This window comes from Chaetodon auriga, chromosome 20 (genome assembly GCF_051107435.1).
Source record: "Chaetodon auriga isolate fChaAug3 chromosome 20, fChaAug3.hap1, whole genome shotgun sequence".
Lineage (NCBI taxonomy): Eukaryota > Metazoa > Chordata > Actinopteri > Chaetodontiformes > Chaetodontidae > Chaetodon > Chaetodon auriga.
In genome coordinates this window covers 1,663,802-1,684,383 of record NC_135093.1, presented here as the reverse complement: position 1 = coordinate 1,684,383, position 20,582 = coordinate 1,663,802, and the positions used below count along the sequence as shown (strand labels likewise).

At 48.1% G+C, this 20,582-nt stretch overlaps 1 protein-coding gene across 7 annotated transcripts in view; it reads left to right on the top strand.

Moving 5' to 3' along the window:
• baiap2b (BAR/IMD domain containing adaptor protein 2b) overlaps nt 1–20,582 on the top strand; it is a 56,470-nt gene that overhangs the window by 23,588 nt on the left and 12,300 nt on the right. For 4 of the 7 annotated variants that reach the window (XM_076759874.1, XM_076759870.1, XM_076759875.1 and 1 more), the window contains 4 exons: nt 8,670–8,731; nt 9,547–9,618; nt 11,267–11,404; nt 19,274–19,426. In XM_076759874.1, coding sequence (XP_076615989.1) covers nt 8,670–8,731; nt 9,547–9,618; nt 11,267–11,404; nt 19,274–19,426 — 425 coding nt within the window. Of the gene's footprint in view, nt 1–8,057; nt 8,070–8,669; nt 8,732–9,546; nt 9,619–11,266; nt 11,405–19,273; nt 19,427–20,582 lie in introns of all 7 variants that reach the window. The other 3 variants (XM_076759869.1, XM_076759872.1, XM_076759871.1) reach the window with 1 other exon arrangement.

The window sequence follows — 20,582 nt, the reverse complement described above, 5'->3', positions numbered from 1 at the left end:
CAAACACACGACAGCACACCCTGACATGCTGAGCAGGCGGCGCTCAGACTGTAATTAGGACAAAAGAAGCCCTTTACATGATAATTATCCACTTTTGTCCCCAAAATAAACTCACACCTCCTCACGGGGACACTTGTTTATGAAGAGGGGTGTTTTTTATCACTTAGTACAGCTAATACGACACAGCCCTGACAGCTCGGCACAGGAAGAGGAAGTGATGCCTCACTCTGTTTCATTGGCTTCTTCTTCATTTACACGATGCTGTCAGAGCCTGAACATCTGCTCTGCTGCGTGTTCCCCGTGTGCAGAGACCAGATACTCCACGACTGCAGAGAGGAGCGCCGTCCCACTCGTCCTCTCCTCGCTCACTATTCCGCTCTGTGTCTGCGAACGCCCCCGCATTGATGTGTGGGAGCTCAGGCAGCCCTGGGAGAACACGCCGACTCTGCACACGCTTCTAAAAATAGATGAAACGAAACGCTTCGACCGGAGCCGCTTGGAAGGAGGAGGAGAGACGGAGCGCGACGCTCGATCCGCAGCCCAAAGATGGCTTGTCGGTGATGTCAGTACGGTGAAAACGCCGTCGTCTCTCTTCCGTATACTAAATATGGACATGGCTGTGAGAAAAAAAGGACGCTCCTGCAGTTCCGGCTCTCCTCTCTGACCATGTAAGGCCCCGCCATTCAGATGCAAATGTAGGCAGAGGTGGTACTCACTCAGGTCTGTGCTCTGGCACACAAACCTTAAAAAGAAAACATCATTTCTGGCTTTTGCTTTATGTAACCTGTGCATGAAAGAGATTTCACATCGGCAGATTCTCCATCGGAACGTCCATTTGATGACACACATTCAGTATCTCCACCTGTCACGTCGTCAGAGCCTCCAGCTGCTGCCTTTCATTCCTGCATCTTAGGAGGAGAAAAGCACGCTGTCACAGACATTACAGCCTGCAGCAGTGGAGAGTTTTATACCAGGACCAGATAGGCAGCAAGAAAAATGACGTGTGGCCATAAAATATATCACCGTATCAGACTCAAACAAAAATGACAAAAAACAAAAAATCATTGTGCAGATTACAGTCATAGAACCACCTAAAGCACCTCCCTGAAGACAGAAACACCTCCTGCACCTCCCTGTGGTGACTGTGTCCACCACGTTTTACATCTACATCCAGACCTGCATCAGATCCACGACGGCGAATGTTATGAGCCGCGGTTCCCCAAAGTCATTACAAAGAAAGTTTTAGTTTTACTTACAAACCAGCTTCTAACACACATTGTGCTTATATATCTGAGTATTATCACCATTTTTTACTTATAAAGCCTAAACTTCTATAAAGATTTCCCTCTATCCACACATTTTATACGCCGTTTCAGGCTCTAATAAGATCTTCCTTCCATCCCTCCTCCTCATCATTCTCTCATATATTCCCATCGCCAAGGGCCACACATGCTTCGGCGTAACATCCATCTCATTAAAACAATTTAAGGTTAACGCACATGGTCAAACTCGAGGTCCAAGAAACAATTACCCTTTGGTTAATTAATTCACGCAGAACACGAGTTAGAAGAGTGTCTTGGCCTTGGAGGCGTATTCCCCCTCTCCATCATCCATACTGCTATAGAAGGCTTTCACAAATGGGAACAAGGCTCAGATACAAGCAGCGATATCACAGGCTCGATTAGGCAGCAGCAGGGGAGAATTTAATTCTGGTGGGTCAGAAAATACAAAATTTCCTTCCTGTGGTTCAGTATTCATCGGTGGGTTTTACTGTATAATTTTCTCCTCGTCTGTCCCTGAAATAATTATACTTTGTCTGAGAGAAGCGGTTTAAGTCGCCGCTCATGCTGCACAGCTGAAAGGCAGCAGCAGGAATATGAGCGCCTGCTCCTGGAAGCAGAGGCAAAGAAAGCAGACGAGGAAAGCAATAATACGACTCGGGGACGGGGGTGGCGAGGCGGCGTCCCGAGCCACGCCGAGACCGTCCACTCCGAGCGTCTCTCAGGGAAATTCTTCCACGGTATTTGCTCGTTTTCCCTCCAACTGTGTCGCACTGGAAACCTGCCGCTGCTCACTTTGAGGAAAAACTCGTGACCTTGCCGCGACCCTTGTTTCTCTGAGCCGGCACAGCCTGAATTTCCCTCGAGCTTCAACCCCAATCTGAATTCAGCCGGCGTTGGCTGTGCGTGGAGGGAAACTGCAGCGAGAGCACTCTTTCAGAGTGTTTTCTCCTCCTGTTACCCCCCCGCCCGCCTCGTCATCTCACCATCTCACAATGAAACCGCTCTCCCACGCACATTATCCTTCAGGGATGGTTTCTTCTCGCGCCCAACGAGAATCATCAACCGATGACAAGTCTGTGAAAGCAGCCGGACCTGAGGGATAATCCTGAGTTTAGACTTGATTGAGTTACGTAACGCTGAGTGATTGGTGACGTGCTGTCACAGCGCCGATGTTCTTTTCACGTCCACGTTCAAGTTTCAGCTCAAGGCGAGACGGACGGATGGAAATGTGTTGTGATGTGAGCTTGTGTCTCTGTGGGAGCAGAGACCAAGTGACAAACAGGCGTCAGTAATGAGGTAACCACAGGCGCTTCTGGACCAACCAGAGGAGCCAGTCCGACGGCCATTTGGGTATCTACAACGGCAGTTGGGCCAATGGCAAGGACCCGAGTGCTGGAGGGACGCTTGAGCCAACCAGATAAACTGCAGGGGCGGTTGCTCCAATCAAGGGGTTACTTGACCTCAGGGTTACTTTGGCGAACCAGAGGGGCCGAGAGACGGGGTCTGAAGTGCTCGAGAGGCTGACCTGAGGGGCCACAGACATGTCACGCTTAAATAAGTGTCACTTTGTCCTCACCCCTCCTGCTGTGCACATCAATTTTGGGCCTTTTCCTCTTAACCTGTCATGTATTTTAATTTCCATCCGGGGTCAACTGCCTACTTAATTCCCAAAACCCAAGCGACCAATCTCAGATGGGACACGTATCTGTCCTCCGTCTGTCTGAACAGCTCCGCGGCACAGATTTGGCTCTCCTTTACTGTTGCTGCCCTTCAGGAAGTCCTTGTCCTCGAGTCACCTCAGGAAGTAAGAGAGGAAGAGACACCTAACGAAGGCAGAGACACAGAAGAAAGAGGAAGGCGAGACAGAGAGCGATGTGTTCGCTGCTCATTAGCAGCCTTCAGGCAGCCTCTGGTCAAATCAAAACCTGGCTGCCAGCAGAGCACACGGGCCCGAGTACCTGCACTTTGATCAGCCCCACCCGCCACTCAGTACTACATCCAGCACCACCTGTCCTCCGCTTTTCTTCTGCCTCTCTTTCATGTTTCTGTCTCGGGTGTCACATTCATCGGCACTTTCAAACAAGCTGTCTTGTCAACAGCAGGCTGCACGTCTCGAGTGCCGGTGAAGGTACAAAAGGAGATCAGGGAGGGTTTGATTGAGCGAACGTAAGCGGGTGTTAAGGCGTGTTAGGCTCCATGAAATGTCCTCGAGGTGTCGCATTGTCCTTGATGTGGGGTTTCAGCCAAATGGTGACTTAATGGTGCTGATAATAATGTGAAGTACACGCTCTGATCTGAGGCGCTGCAGCGTGGAACAAACGTCCAGATGATGGAGAAATCATCGTGGGAAGCAGCTTCTAATGCCTGTTTCTTCTCTTCCTTTGGGAGTCCCAAACATGGAACCACTTGTCAGCTCTGCGTGAGCTTAGTGTCTCCACGCTGCAGCGCGAAGCCGTCGCTGAACCCTCGCACATGTTCGTGTCTGCGCCGCCTTTTAAAACAACGCCTGAGTTTTTGGTGAAGGGATCCTTCTTACAGCCTCATTAAACCACGTCTGCCTTTTGTGACTCGCTCCAGAGACAAACAGCAACGGGGACGGAGCGGCTGATGGATCGCTCCAAGAAAACACTTAATAAAATCGTTAGGTGCTGTTTCCCCACTGTGGGACCCAATTAAGAGGCCAGAAATGAGGAGTTAGAGGAAATGCCAGGGATCATATTGACCACCTGAGGTCCTCGTGTGTTTGGTGAAAGACAAAAAGCTCTCAGATTTTATCTCCGTCTTTCCCCTCATGCCCTCCACCCCTCCCTCCACCCTCTCCATCCCTCGCTTCCAGCTTGTCTCAGATAATCAGTCTCCATTTTGCACCCCATCAGCCACCCTGTAATGATTATGTATAGCTAGTCATTCCTATCGATCTTCTGTAGCCTGATTCATTTTTCTTTTCAGTGCACAGCAGAAGTAAAGACACAAACAGCCCCGTTATGACATGACGTGCTTACAAGTGTGTCATCAGATTGCAAGGATTCATACTGTTATTGTAATTAATAACCAGGAACGTGACAGCATGGTTAGTTCAGACGCTTGAGCCTCCATATTACTGCCAGGACGCTGCAGGATTACAGATTACGTTGCTTCACAGCGGACTCCTGATGCACCCAATGCTCATAAATTTGTCTTGTAACGGCAACAAAACTCATCATTGTCAAGTCACTCTCTAGTTAAGCAGTTGCTTAAAATGTAAATTGCGTTTGCTGTAGTCGAAATGCGTGCGTGTGTCCTTGTGTGCGTACATGGATGCAGCCGGTGTTTAGAGAAATTAAATACCCAGAAGAGCACAACAATGAGGGTGTCAGTCATGCGGCTTTCAGGAGGACAAATCTCCCTGCAGCACCTTGTACTGCCTCCACTGCAGCTTTCTGGGGATTAGAGCTGCTTGTGTTTGCTTTCAGGCTCCTATAATACAGTCCCTGCAGAGATGCACCCTTCATAAAACACCTTCCTCCATATGGCCATTAACTGTGGCTCTCTCTCTCTCTCTCTCTCTCTCTCTCTCTCTCTCTCTCTCTCTCTCTCTCTCTCTCTCTCTCTCTCTCTCTCTCTCACCCTCTGTTGTGCCCAGGAGTCACATGGAAAGTAGCCGGGGTAATAAACCCAGATGTGAGCGCTGCCCTTGGGCTGGCCGCTCTGACTGATGGGCCTGTTCTCGCCCTGCAGTCACAGCTGCTCAACACACACACACTGCACACACACACACACACTGACCGCTTGATGTTTGATAGGATGTTCAAAGTACTGTGAGCTGCAGGTTCCTTTTCAGTGAACTTTACCCCGTTTGACCCCCCGGGGGTTGACACACAAGCCGTAATTCTCCGGTTTAATTCTGTGTTTTGGAAGCTGTTTTTAGGTGCTTTCCTTCTTTCCCTCCACGTGTGCCGTAAACCTCTCAATCTCAGACTCAACACTGGATCTTGTGGGTATTAAACAAACAATAACTTGCCTCTTTTTTTTTTTTGCTTAAGTGGGTTGGGTGTTTTGCTAGAAGCCAGATGAAATGCTCATGCACCCTGGCATGAAATGGCAAGAGGCCAGTCAGCCTGGGAGAAAGTCCAGCTTGCACTTTTAGAGATGCTTCACTAACGATTCGAGAAGCAGCGTTCGTGTGTTCGGGTATTGATCCGGACCCGTGCACGCTGGGTGTGGACCACAGTGCGCTTTACCCCCTTTAAGCCTCAGCTGTTGTGATCTGCTCTGATTATCAGTAAGCAGCTTAGTTGTGGTGGGTGGAAGTCCAGTATTTCACAATGCAAGGTGGAGAGGTTTTTGGATTAGATGGCTGCAACCAAACAAGAACATCCAGAAATTTGGGGACCTTCCAGGTGATGACAAAGTCGTTTGCTCAGGACGCTCTGGGACCTGTTGGCTGTTTGCAGCAGTTTCTCTCACAGAACGATGATTTCAAAGGATGATTCAGCTTCTGTGTAGTTTTGGCCAGTGAACCGCTGAACTCTGGGAACTCTGCAGCAGAGACGCTCGAGCGGTCAGACCCTCCAGGTTCCCAGACGCCACTGTGGTGAATATTGTCCTTAGATCTGAGAGGAATTATGGCTTTGATCACCAGAATTATCCGTGAAAAATATAAAAATTGATGTTTTTGTGGCAGCTGGTCGGTAGTGTGACCTCTGATTGGCCATCTGCTCTCCTGAAGCGTGAAGTGAAGAGACACTGAAGCTCTCTCTGCTCCACCCGGAGGAGGAGGACACAGAACCACTGAACACCACCTTCAATCAGCCTATGGATGAACACACCTGTCATAAAAACGTGCCTTTCCTTATTTCGTCCCTAAAAAACTGTATTATTCGTCACATTTTGACGTTGCACACCATTTAGAAATACGAAGCGTGCTGAAGGGAGTGAAATCAGAATAGCAGTAATCAAACGAACACATGAATGAAAGGCAGTCACCCCAGCACCCTGACGATCTGCTGCTTTCTGCAGGCTAACATCCTGTCAATCCTCTCTTCGACGTGTTTTTATCGAGTGCAGTTTCTGATGGCCCTCAGGCTGAGATCAGTGTGTGTGTGTGTGTGTGTGTGTGTGTGTGTGTGTGTGTGTGTGTGTGTGTGTGTGTGTGTGTGTGTGTGATAGAAGTGCCTGAGTTCAGCCCAGTCGCTGTAGCCTGTCAATGGCCGGTGGCTGTTTATTAATGGATGGGATGGAGTGTGTGTTGGGCGCCCTCCAAGAATCAAAGGAGAGTTTGAAAGTACACGCCAGTGCATTTATCTGCCTCGCTGCTCCTAATACCCCGTCCTGCGGCAGTCAAAACACTTCTACGGTGTTAAAGCTGTCAGTGCATTTTCATAAGCAGATGGGCGGCGTGTTGGAGACGGGAGCGGCGTGTTGGAGACCTGCATGCAGGGGTCAACAACTGCTTCCTGCCCAGTTTACCTCCATATGTATGTGTGGCAGAGGAAGTGTTCAAATCTTAAACTTAGCGACTGTTAGCAGTAAAATTTACTGAAACTAGAGGAGCACTTAAAGTGAAGAAGAGTAAAATTGCAATTGAAGGGTGCAAAGTGTATTAACGACATAGGAAAAGAGGAAAGGACAGAAGGAAGCACATAAGGAAGGAGTTTTGAAATAAGACACATCAGGCTGGTCGTGGAGGAAAAAGTGCTTTTTTCCACCTGAAATGAAGTCGTGGAAATGCTCGAGTAAAGCAGCAGCACCTCAGAGTTCAGTCCAGCACCATCCAGTGAAAATATCCACTCGCCTCCTTCCCTTCTCTCCTGCCCTCCACCTCCTGCTCAACCTGATTCTCCTCTGCATGACCACAGCGCTTCCATTAAAGCCATTAATCCAGTTCAGGCGGCGTCCCCTCGTGACTGTCCGCCGTCCACAGGTCTGCCGCCGCCGCCCACCCACGCACCTCGCCCGGCGCTCCTTCACATCAGAGCAACATGAATTATCTCACGTCGGAGCACATTATGCGGGACGCAGATGAGTATCGTTGATGCACATTAGTGGACTCATTTGGAGTAAAGTGGCTCTCGGCGCATCGCGCCGCTGCAGCTGGAGGACGTTTTTCTGTGGGATCGTCTGTATTTACTCCAGATGCTGTAGATAGTGGAGCTCGGCTGATCAGCATTAGGTCCTGATGTTATCTCACCACAGGCACACAGCGTCAGTATCGCCCTGTAGGTCACTGCAGTACACATGCAGCATGTTTCAGAAGAGGCGCTGTTATGTGTAATTGTACGTTCAAGTGTGTTTTATATATAGTTCTTCTACTGATGCATTAATTCCTGAGTTCAGTCATGATATTAGTGTTGTTATATTACTCATATTTACTCTGAAGTTCATTGTTCTTCTGTGAAAAATCTTACCTCAGTCCTGGATTTTTGAGAATATTTGAGAATTCCTGTTGATAAAATGACCAATCTGCCAGGTAGCGCTCTCTGCTGGACAGACTCTGTAATGGTACACTGTTTTTAAGTGAATCAAAATGACGAAATAAAAGCTGTGTGACACTGTCGATGTGAATATTGGATGTTTGTACCTCAAAGACCAGCACCACCCTGACAGTCAGTGTGTGTTTGGGCGCAGCGCCTCCTGTGGGTCTGATGAACTGCCCGTCTGAGTGTTTTCCTGTCGTGTGTCTCATTTTTCTTGGGGTAGTTTGATCTGTCACTGTCTCTCCAGGTCTCTATCCCTCTGTTCTTTGCTCAAACTAGATCTTTTTGTTCCTTTTTTTACAACGCATTGCATATTCAGAAGAGGCAGCATGTAGGTATCTTAAAACCACACGCACCTCCCTGCTGCATGAATCATCCTTTACTTATCTTTTGTGTTTTTCTTTTTTTTTTTTTTTTTATTTCTTTAGCGTTTCTGGGTTCTGCTTTTTGATGTTTTCCCCCTGTTCTGTTGTAATACAGCATATGTCTTAGTGCAAAGATGAAATCCTGTGTGTTTGGTAGCGGTAGTGCTGTAAGCTCCTGGTAATCTGGGAAACCTTAGCTTCACTTTTGAAAACGTTCAGTAGATTTGCTGATAAACTCTTTTGATTTCTCACTCCTTCTGTCTGTGCTGCATATTTCTGTGACGTTCTTTTGATTTCTGTCACCGTTATGGGTTTCGTCTGCTTTGTCAGTATCATGACAGATGTTTCATCTTGTCCATCTCCTCCTCCTCCTCCTCCTCCTCCTCCTCCCTCGACACCATATACCTGTCTCTCATCCGTTCTGTGTGGCTGCATGGTCTTTTTTGCACGATGAATGTAGCTCCCGCAGACACTGGAAAGCTTTAATATGACTCTCTCTCTTCTCTCTCCCCCTCCCCTCCCTCCTTTTGTTTATTGTCTTTCTCTTCTTTGCCGTCTCTCTGCAGGGGAGGTGCTTTTTCAGATGGCTGAAGTGCACAGACAGATCCAGATCCAGCTCGAAGAGATGGTGAGCATGTGGTGATGGCGGTGGTGTTGCTAAAATCAGCACTTCTTAAGCCGCGAGTTGGGAAGCCAACAGATTGTGGGCCAGTTGGTTTGGAGTCTCCACATCACAATATATATTTTGATATGTAATACTCGGCAGCACACGCTCTTCCTGTGTTTGCAGCTTCGAGTGTTACTGAAGGCAGCAGCTTGACTGAAGAACCGTTTGTTTACTGATCCTGTGATGTGTGAATTACAGCCATCGCAGTTGAGTTCAGGTCCCAAAAAGATCTTCATTTGAGTCTTCCCAAACAGTAAACTGGCCAACTTTCATCGTCACGCAGGCTGTGATACATTAGGTGTTGTTAAACTGTGCTCATCCTTTAAGGCTGTGCATGTCACAGGACACATTACAATCTCGACACTGATGCTTTCGGATGAGAATTAATGCAAAAACAATGTTAAATCAGACATTAAAACCTTTATGACACACTTTTCCACATTTTCAGCACATATCCTGCTGCTGCAGTTTAAGAAAATGTCTCCCAACATGGATGATAGGAGAGAAACACAGGTGTTGAGTGGGACATACGAAGCTGTGCGTGCACAGAGAGCAGACTCACTCTGTCCTGCGTTTACATACCAGACGTCCTCCCTCATCGTTTGGGTGTGACATTTCCGACAGCAGCACAAAAACATCCCTTCAAGCCATTCGTGCACCACAACACTGCGACGTTACATTCCTTCTTGGAAATCATCCGCTGTGGTTGTGTATATACGTGCTTGAGGTTGAGTTAATTCTGTGCTTGTTGCCTTGTTTTTGTCTTTGTCTCACAGCTGAAGTCCTTCCACAACGAGCTGCTCACAGAGCTGGAGAAGAAGGTGGAGCTGGACGCTCGCTACCTGAACGTGAGACCCCCTTCCTGTCTGTTTGACGAGCCCGTGTGCGCAGTCGCTGAGTTATCGCCCGGCTCTGCTGATTTTAGCTCATCGTTTCAGTTTTACAGCACATAAACGGTTTGGTTCAGCCTCAGCGCTCAAATCAGCCTAATTTATAGCAACTGCAAGCAGCCGTTCACAGAAACAAGCGCTGATAAACTCAGCGTGCGCAGCAGACGGCAGGCGACACGTCAGTTTGTTGAGACCCAAACGGAGCTGAAAGGACGGTGAACAGACAGAGATGATGCCTTTATGTGAGCTGTGTGTAGCTGTAAGCATGCTGCTGTGAGCGCTTCGGTAGCGTTCAGCAGCTACTCTTGAGCCTCAGCTAGCTGTACTTAAATCTTACATGTGGGTATGAACAACTTAATTGTTAGCCTCGTTTTCTCATAAGAGTTCCACCATAAGACGTCTTTCTCACCATTACATTAAAGAACTTGAATTATTCATTGAATGGGCTGCATTTAAAGCAGCAGTCATGATCATATGTAATCATACTCTGATTGGTTATATAACAGTGTACCTGACCCGCCATGTGCTTGAACGAGACTCCACTTTTAACTCTGCTCCGCGTCACTTAGGTCCCTCCAGAGAGCGAAGCTTATGGGGAACGAAGTCTGAACCGTGTTCTCATAAAATCATCGGCCGGAGACAAAATGCACGCTCTCTCCTTAATTTCCCACCGGCTTTCATCCAAACCACTGCAGCGAGTTACATAAATTACTTCCCACTCTGCCCTGTGAATTATGACTCATTCTGTGAAAATGAGTTGTTTTGCAAAAAAAAAAAAAGAAAAATAAATAAAAGAAAAAAAAATCCTTTATGGTAATCAGCGGCTTGGACTCCCTCCCACAAACATTTCATCACTGGGATCGTTACTGTCAGACGTCCTGATGGATTCAAATGTAAATCAGCCGTCGAGCCACTTCATGACCTCGTGCTTTCAGAACATATACACACCCGTCCTGTGGTAGACTCATGCATGGTTCACCTTGCCTCTCACCCCGTGCATGCTGGGATATTCTCCAGCCCCTGAGACCGTGCACTGAAACGCAGAAACAGAAAATGGATCACTTTAAACCTGGATAATGTAAACCTTTGTTCGGCGTGCCTCTGACCGCGTCGGCCTGCTGTTCGCTGTCGGTGCTGCAGGTTTTTAGAGCTTCTCCGCCGCCTGCTGTGACTGGACGTGTTATGAAAGCAGTGAGAACAAACCAGGACAGTACATTTATGGGCTGGATGCTAAACAGTGAGCTGAAACTCTAAGAGTGACCCCTTTCACACATTTCAGATTTGCTCCTTGATTTTTCGGATAGCAGCGTGTGTTGTGACACTAACAGGTTTTGGAGTAATAGAAAATATCATTTCAGTGCTGCTGAACCCTGTTTTTAGGTCTGGGTTGCAGTAAAGTTTGATATCATAACAAATTTTGGGTGGTATGCTAAGCTAAGCCCTCGCACATCACAACCCTTCAGTTCTCCAGTTTCCATTCTGCACCAGTCAGGCACTAAAACAGGAGCTGAGGGCAGTTTGAGATGAGTGCGTGTCAGTAAAATATCATCTGTGGATGCTGAAACGTTAGAGCGCCGACCCGCTGACTTTGTGCTGCCCCCCTCAGGCTGCGCTGAAGAAGTACCAGATGGAGCACAAGAGCAAAGGGGAGAGTTTGGAGAAGTGCCAGGCAGAGCTGAAGAAACTGCGCAGGAAGAGCCAGGGCAGCAAGCACCCCTCCAAGTATGGAGACAAGGAGATGCAGGTCAGTGTGTGTGTGTGTGTGTGTGTGTGTAGGAGCCTGTTTTGAATGGTCTCTGGTGCTTCTTTGGTCGGCTGAAGCTTTTTCTGTGTATCAGTGAGCACTGAGACAGATGTCTGCGCTCTGCGGCTGATGGAGGATCCTTACTGCCAGCTGGAAGGCCGGAGCACAAACGCAGGACAACATGGCTACAAAAACCAGTTCCAAGAAAACATCCTGTTTGCTTCGGCCCAGCCCAGCCCCTGGAGAAAACACATTCTCCTCACTTATTTCATCTTCATTTCAGCAAAGTCAGAATTCGAATTAGCAGCGCAGACTTTGGTGAACTCACGCTGACTCGTCAGTGTGCCTCGCGCTCTACGAGCTGGCTCTTAGATGCTTTTCCCTCCTCCTGATGGGATTTGAGCTTCAGCGCGCCCGGTAATCCATGACTGCTGCCGGCGCTGATGGGATAGGACATGCTGAGCTGAATGGGATGGGACCCCCGGCCGGGCGCACGCCGTTTGGGTGCCGGTCTGAAAGGCTCTTCACAGCGAGGGAAATGGAGATGGCGAAGGTTACGACTTGAACCCGCTGTGTCAGACATTTGAGGGTACAGAAAGATTTTACAGTGGTTTAAAAGAGTCGCTCAGTCCTCCCCTCAAACCCTGCAGAGTTTAATCACTATTACGTTCACGGAGGATTCACGAATAAATCATATGGTCATGTGGTTTTAGCCTGAAAACCAGTGAGAGATGCCCCAGAATTTGGATTCTAACAAACCACAGTCGTGTGAAGCACAGCCGAACTTTCCCGTAACTTTAACTGTTTACATCTATTTGATCAGTTGCTGCTGTTTCTCAGTGTTACATAAGGCTTGTTGACGGTATCTAGGGCAGGTGGAGGGTTGATTTCCCTCATGTTCAGGTAACTGCTTGAGTGGAGGCGTGAGGAGACGCCGTGAGTCTCTTCGCCCGTCTGTAGGTGTTGTGGTGACACATGGTGGGCGTGCCCTCTTACACAACCTGCACAGGGGATGCTGCCGTTAGCCGCTGTGCTGCGCTGTCTGTCCAATCAGCTGCTGGTGGGAGGCTGAGAGACGAGGGAGGGGACGGAGAGGGCGACGGGAGTTAGTAGAAGTCTTTATGCTGTGTGTTATGTGTGTCTGTGCGTGGTCAGACAGTAATGAGCTTTAATCTGAGCTTCGGATTTTAAAGGCTCGCAGGCAGCAGGAGGAACACCTCGGCCGTCTTCTGTGGCTGATGGACCTCCGGTGTTATATTTCTGCCTTGTCGGCACTTACGCTATCAGGTGTGATCCAAATAATGAAACCCAGAATGGAACGGGGAATATGGGGCTCCATCCACTGACAGCCCGTCATTCTCACCTGCAGCTCCACTGCGGCTTCTCAGCAGACATCGTTTGGGAATAAGGTAGATTCTCTTTCAAACCTGGAAATCCAGTTAGTTATCAGCTGCCGTTCGTTGTCCCTCTGCTCCAAGCCTTGTGAGATCACATGGTATTGTGTCAGTGGATGCACCTGGATTCATGCTTACCAAGTTTTTAAGGCGTCGTGGACACAATCTCTGCTCCAATTCGAACCACAGATGAAGCAGTCGTTTGGATCTTCTGCTCGTCCAGTATTGAAATGAAATGTCATTTAAAGGCAGAATGATAGAAAAGGTCAATAAATCTTGGAGGATCAGAGCGATTCTAACGAGTTTACGAGGCTGTTTTCCTGATCACATCCCAGCTGATCGGTTTTGGTCCAGCAATCTGTTAAAATTGAAATTCATGCACAAACCTCTGGTGAAGGAGCTCAGAGTAAACATGTCAGCCCAAATCTTCAGCAGACTGTTTGGTTTTAACTCATCATGACAGTGCAGAGAAACACGGTGTCAGAGGTTAAGGGCTAATTGCGCAGCACTTCCAGAGGCCGAGGCAGGCGGCCTGCACCGCTCTGCAGGAGCAGCAGGGGAGGTAATTATTGTGTAATTGTTAGTGTTGCTTCGACGGACGGCTGCTGGAGCGTGAAAGGGGCAGCCGGGCTGGTTGTTACGAAAATCGATTCATGGGGCTTTGAGGAACAACAGCACAGGAACATTCAGCTGCAAAGTCCTGCGGTTCCTCTGGGCTTTAATGGCTTATCGGGTGTGAGAGAGCCGGTCTCAGCGGAGGAGGCAGACCTCCACCGCCGCTCCGGCTTCAGCTCTCCGATGAACCCAACGTCCAAAATAAAACACCCGTTCGAATTTCAGAGGCCAGAGTGTGTGTGTGTGTGTGTGTGTGTGTGTGTGTGTGTGTGTGTGTGTGTGTGTGTGTTAGCATTAGCATTAGCATTGACGGTGCGTTCACGTGTTCGTGTGTGTTAGCATTGACGGTGCGTTCACGTGTGTGTGTGTGTTAGCATTGATGGTGGGTTCACATGTGGGTTCAATATCTCAAAGTCTTGTTTACACATTTCATTGAAATTTGGCAAAATTTTCATTCGTTTTTCTGACATTTTAAAAACAGATTAATGAGAAATATTTGACGTATCCCTGCAGTGTTTAGTATTTCGATCCAGATCATATTAAAGCCACCGCGGATTGATTTTTGTGATGACAGCGTCTGTGTTTGACGCTCAGAATCAGACCTTCGGCGGATTGCGCAGCCTCGGCAACGGTTTGCACTCCGTCTGCGCCTGTGTTTGTGTGTTTGTGTGTGTGTTAGCATGTGTTGTGGACCGCCCGTGTAGCGTGCGTGCGTGTTGACAGTGTGTTTAGGTAGCCAGATTCTTGCTGTGCGTCATATGGGCCCTCATGGGAACCAGGCCTTGGCAGGAACAGGAGACACCAGCGGCTGCACCGGGAAGCTCGCAGCCAAAGATAAAAGGGCAGATTTGCCTTTTTGAAGGCAGAATATGCTGCAGTTACATGTCTGGGTGTTTGTGGTGGACAGAGCCTGAAGGTTTGTCCTGAGGATGGACAAAATGAGACCGTAAACCTCAGTGCTGCGTCTCCGCTGTCCAACTTTTAATTAAGTGATGCAACAGCTTCCTGCTGCCTTTTGGAGCAGAAGAGAAACACCACAGATGAAAGTAATCACCGTTCACTCCTCCTGCTCGTCGCTGATGTTCATATTAAAACCGCCGGCGATGGGAAGTCACCTGTTTCCAGCCGTGTCCCTCAGGGGCCGTAAAGCTCTGAACCGCTGCCTGAGCGCCTGATAAATGTCCTGGTACGTTTGTTATTGAAGTGTGATTGGTGGAAAGGGGCTCGTTTGTGGCTTTGGATGATGCCACTGCGTCAAGTCCTGCAGAATGTTTGTGTTTCTCTGTAATAAGAACGAATGCAGGAACTTTAACGTTAGATGTTTATGATGAGTGCTGAATATTAAGCCGGTGGTTCCCAAACTTTAGCTTTTCATTAGAGTCGCTCACCGCTCACCGCTGAGACACAAAACCTGAGGTCTTACATCATATTGAGGGGTGACAAGCAGAAGGAGGCCAGTAACCACCAATTTAAGCCCTTTATCAAGCTCAGATTGCCAAACATTGTCCAGTTCCAGCTCCTCAAATGTGAGGATTTGCTGCTTTTCTCTGTTTTTCATATAATTGTACACAGAATATCTTAAGTTTTTAGTCGGATGGACGAAAACAACCCACTCAAGCAATCAAGACATCGCCTTTTCACTGTCCTCTGACATTTTAGAAACGAAACCGTCATTTGGTAACGAGGACACGATAGATATGAATCAATATAGGAAATTATCACTTGCTGCAGCCCTGATTATGATTCATGCCTGTGGCACTTGAACTGAGGAATCAGGTGAAGTAGTTGTGGGAGAGGAGACGTTACGTCAGGATTCAGAGACTATTTTTGTTGCATTTGTGCTTCAGTTGTTGTTTCTCTTGACTCGTCTCTTGTTACAGCAGAAGACAGTGAGGTCTCTGTCCGTCTGTATGTTTCACCGTCTCTTCTTAACGAGCCTCCCGGCCTGTGGAAACACACCTTTCTTGACGGGAAGCATCACTGCAGCTGATTGCATTCTGGTTCCCGACGTGTGAGCGCAGAGTAGTAACACCAGTCAAACACGCAGTTAACCTCCTGTCATGAGAGGGAAGCCATGACGGAGGAGGAAAAGTGGGAATTTCCTGCCTCGTGTGAGTGACACACGAAGACACGTTTTTAATGGATGGAGATCAGAGGAGGTGGCAGCACATCACGAGGCGACAGACGTTCACGCATCAAAGAGACGATAAGACATCAGATCAGCAGCTCGGCCGCGATTGGTCGTCTGTCGCTTGCCTTCTCGTGGTGCTTGGAGCTAATGCTAGCATCAACATGCTAACACGCCCATGATGACAACACTGCAGAACAGCTTGATGTTTAGCATGTTTGTCTTAGTTTAGCGTGTTAGCATACTGATTCAAAGCATTTGATCGTTAGCTAATTTGATAATTTCGGACGATTGCACAAAGTTGAGATGATTCTCTCAAGGCCAGAGTCTCATGGTGGATCTAAAGCAAAAGATCGTTAAGTCACTTGGATCCTTTCTGTGCAGATGTGCTTTCAGCTCTGCACCAAGCGTGTTTGACAGAAAGTGCACACGTCACACGGCGCTGAATATCCCCCGTCAGGTCGCACTGTTTCACGCTCTGAGGCTAATTACTAATCATCATCAGAGGCCCTGCAGTTTTTACTCTGATGGTTCGAACCATCTTTAATATGAGTCAATAAATACTGGACACACACACACACACACACACACACACACATACACACACACACACACACACTCGCCCTCCCAGCTCACGTCTTATATGCTGATTGTGCTCACTGTCAGCAGAAACCAGGAGCAGCAGCTTTCGTCCATTTTGTGTAAAGACGGAGCTTCAGGGGAGGAGCGCCTGATTGGCAGTGGCACGAAAGGCCAGTCGGAATCTAATTATGGCTCGGTATCACGACGCTGTGCGCCGCGCACAGCAGGCCTGATGTATTAAAACTACTTAAATAATGGAGAAGGAGCTGAGCCGCGGTGGATAAATGTGCCTTAATGTCTGTCAAAGTAGTGATGCTGTCCAGGGATCTGTTATGAAACGCTCCGATGGACTTCAGCGTCAGGTCTAAGGAACAGAATGACGCCGGATTCATGACGGGTTACAGGATGTGTGCTGTGTGATGGACTGCCATTGACTCCCATTCAAGGCTTTAATGCAGCAACACTGATGTTCAGCTTTGACAAACTGCAGGTTTACAGCTGAGACAACGGAAACGTTACGTCACAGTTTTTGAGTAGGAGGAAACTTTTTCTTCCAGGTGAGGATGACTTCACAGGCTTCACAGCTCGGCCTCCTGGTTTCATGTGATTCCAGAGTAAACCACCTTTTAGCTTCCACCTAATATCCTCTTAAATAAATGAGTACCTGTGAAACGCACACACAGCTGCACACAATCCGGATCCTGTGGCAGGTTTTCCCGCCCCCGTCTGTGGCTCTGGTGATTGACAGCGCCCTCGCGGTCGCCCTGACCTCAGCATGTGGGTCTGAATCTGATCCACACGGTCGCCGCTGTGTTCTTGGAGGCTACCTGAAAGCCTCTCCACCTCCGCTGTTTTTATGATTCATAACTTGCCTTCGTCTTCGTCTGCTGCTGCCACTTTGGCTTGTCACCACTTAACGTTCACTGTGGGTGATCGGTGCGTGTTCAGCCATTGTGCGCCCACATGGAGGACCTCGTTCAGCTCTTAGAAATAGTTTTTATTCATATTCATGTCGGCGATTGGCTTTTATGGCTCTTCCGGTTGCATGTTGATGCGAAGGGTCGCACGCTCGAGAGTGAGAGGATCTGAGGTGACACTGTGGCTCCTCCATGTGGCACGTCAGGAGACCAGCAGCGTTTCCACCAGCGACACAAAGAAACTGTGTGCAAAGACAAAAACAAAGGGAAAAATACTCCTAATCGTGGGTCAAAACTGACACCAAAAACAAAACGTTCATCTCCCAGAAACATGTCAGCTGATTAATTACACCTTTTTCTACCTCTTAAAAGCTTATTTCAGCCTAAAATAAATGAGTAACGAGGTGGTTGAACTTGGCTACATGTCAAAGAAAAGAGACCTTGGCTCTCCTCGTTAAAGCCTCAGAGGAGTAAATTAAACAGCTTTCGGTAATTGAAGCCTCTGAGAGGAGAGGAGGCTCTGATTTGAATGATTCAGGTGTCCTTCACTAATTCATTTGTTCTAAATATGCTGACGCTGATTTTAAGTTTCCTGACTGAACTCTGTCACAGTGAAGTAAAACAGTCATTATTTAGAAATCAGGCCTTTCCGTCTCCTCTTTGATGCTGACGAGGTGTTTTATTCTTGGACTTTGACTTTTTCTCCTGGACTTTCAGTGTCACGACAGAGACGAGCAAAGGTTTGCAGGTAATCGGTGGAATCGGCCGTCTTTCTGCTGCTGTCGGCATCTGTTGTGCATCCTGTGACGATGCGACCTCGATCTCAAACTGTCCGTAAGCAGGTCCGACAGTTCTGAGAGAGTCGGTGAGCGAGTTAACCGCCATGAATCTGAATCTCTGTCCGACCGTTATCGTCTATTATTAACTCGTGAACGTGTTCTTTTCTCAGAGGAGGTGAAGCCGCCGAGTGAATGATGTGATCAGGTTCAGAGCGCCGCCTCACCCCAGAGATGATCTTCTGATGATCTCTGAGCCTGTGCAGGACTAAAAAGAAGGACTAACCCTGAATAAAAACATAGTCTGTGTTCTTAATATTAATGTTTTCATTGTGATTCATGTGATTGGAAACATACATGTCGGCCTTTTTAATCCGTTCCTTTTTCTCTACGAGCCTGTTGTGGAGGAGGAAATATCTACTAATGAATGCATCAGTTAGCTTAATTGGTTATCTAATTAGCACATCTGGTGTGCATGACATGCGCTGATGGTTACAGCACAGCGTTAGGTAACTTAAACACCTCGTTTAAAGTCACATCTTAGCAGCAGCAGCAGTTTGTTTTTGCATCCAGACTTCAGCTTTCAGCAGCGCCGGTGTTTGTCCGACCAGCCAGTCGTGTATGACTGTGCGTGGGCTGCTGACTTTCTCAGCAAACAACTCCGGTCATTAGCACCTCATACTGGAGCTCGACGCTGTCTGGCACTTGAAGAATGCCGTTTCATGTAATTCAGCACTGTGGGAATCTTCAAACGCGCTCAGTTAGGTGACACTTACCTGAAGAAACGTCAAAGTGATGGCGGATCTGAATGAGTGGTTCCACTTGTTTGGTGGAGAGGAGACGTCCTGTACCTGAAAACAAAGCGCTAAGAGGACTCAGTGGGCTGAATCCTTGAAGCAGCAGAGGGTGAATGCCTTTAAAGGCCAAAGGGTTGGAAAAGCAAGCGCTCTAATTCAGCCACTCTGCAGAAAGGATAGACAGCAGTCAGCGTGTAATTAGACAGTCTGCCGAGCTGCACTCCTTTTGTTCTAATTCATGGTTTTCAGGTCTGATGTGACATTTTCCAAACGCACAGCTATTTGATTTTCAAAGCAGGACATGAAAGCACCGTTTGTCTGCTTTTTATGTGCCGTGACGGTGACGTACGGCGCCTGATTCAGTTTAATGCAGCACAGTCCATCATCTGCCCGAGTCATTCGCAGCCTCAGCTGTTGAAGAGTTGATTCAGCCAGTTTTCACAACGGACTTTTGTTTGTGGTCCTCTCAGGCCGGGCCAGATTTACAGGAAGTGACGGGACTGTTTGAAGAGCCACAAACACACGACACTCACCTCAATTCACATTAGGTCATTTGACTTTGCTTTGGCTAACCTGGTCACGTCAGAGCAGTGAGATAACATCCTGCTAAGCACATGCCGCCATGTTTTTTCATGCCGTCCTTTTCCTTCCTCTCCCCAGTACGTGGAGGCCATCAGCAACAAGCAGGGCGAGCTGGACAACTACATCGCCGAGGGCTACAAGAACGCCCTGTCCGAGGAGAGGAGGAGGTACTGCTTCCTGGTGGACCGTCAGTGTGCCGTGGCCAAGAACAGCAGCGCCTACCACGGCAAGGTGAGCGGGGACGGGCTCGGCCGAGGAAGCCGTGTCCCGCCCACCTCTCACCCCTTCACACTGGGGACATGTGAAGTGGGTGAGGAGGAGGGTGAAGCGGGAGGCGGTGGGAGAGAGAACGACCTACTTCCACAGGAACACTTGGTTCAGACTGGCTGTGTGTGGGAGTGAAAGTGTCTGAATGAGTGATTGATAGACAGAGGGAGGAAGCACAGGACACAAACTGACGACGCAGAAAAACACTGAGTTCGCCTGAAGCTGGGCCGAGGAGCACAGATGATTCTCGCATACATTAGTGCACAACTTCATTAGTCGATTGACAAAATTCATTATTATGAATCATTTTTTCAAGCAACAATAGCGAAACATCGATGGGTCTCGTCATCAGTGAGAAATTCTGATGCTTTTCTTGTCACATATGACAAATGAACTGAATGTCTTCAGTGAATGATTCTATGATCTGAACTGTAATCAGTTAACTGAGAAAAGATCAGCAGATTAATGATGGCTGAAAGACATGAAGCCGCAGATTAAGACCTCGTGCTGCTTGAACCAGGTTTTTGGAAGGGTGCTGTGACGTGGTTGCGGGTGTTTCCAGGTTGTTCTTAGGTGGCGTCTTCTGATACACACTCAGATTTGGAGACGGTGAAGGGTTACAAACAGACTGACTCAATGTTTTCATAAACGTTATATAATCAGTGTGCTGCATAATGCTAACGCTACAAGCTCAGTAACGGCCGTGTTTGTCGGATTATGCACGCCGCCCACCGCCACTGGACATATCTGTGCTGCGGTGGTAGAAAACGATCTGCCAGAACACCATTGATGGTTTTGGTCTCAGCGCTCTCTTTACTTACTGGTTCCTTTTACAAATTGGCAAATCTCCCACAAACTGTGCGAGAGAGCGCTTCTCCTCCGTGTGGTCGGCGAGCAGGGAGGCGAGGATGAAGGAAGAGGAGACAGTCGGTTTTATCAGCACATCGGCGAAGGCACTGATCCACCTACGCTTTACCTTAGCTATTTGAAAGGGCTAACAGAGGTCCAAGTGACTCATCGTTTCTACCAGCAGTGAGAAAACACTGAGAAAGGCTTTCCTGCACACACACAGGAACTCACGGCTGACACCCCATTCATCCCAATTCAATTAATCCGGCCT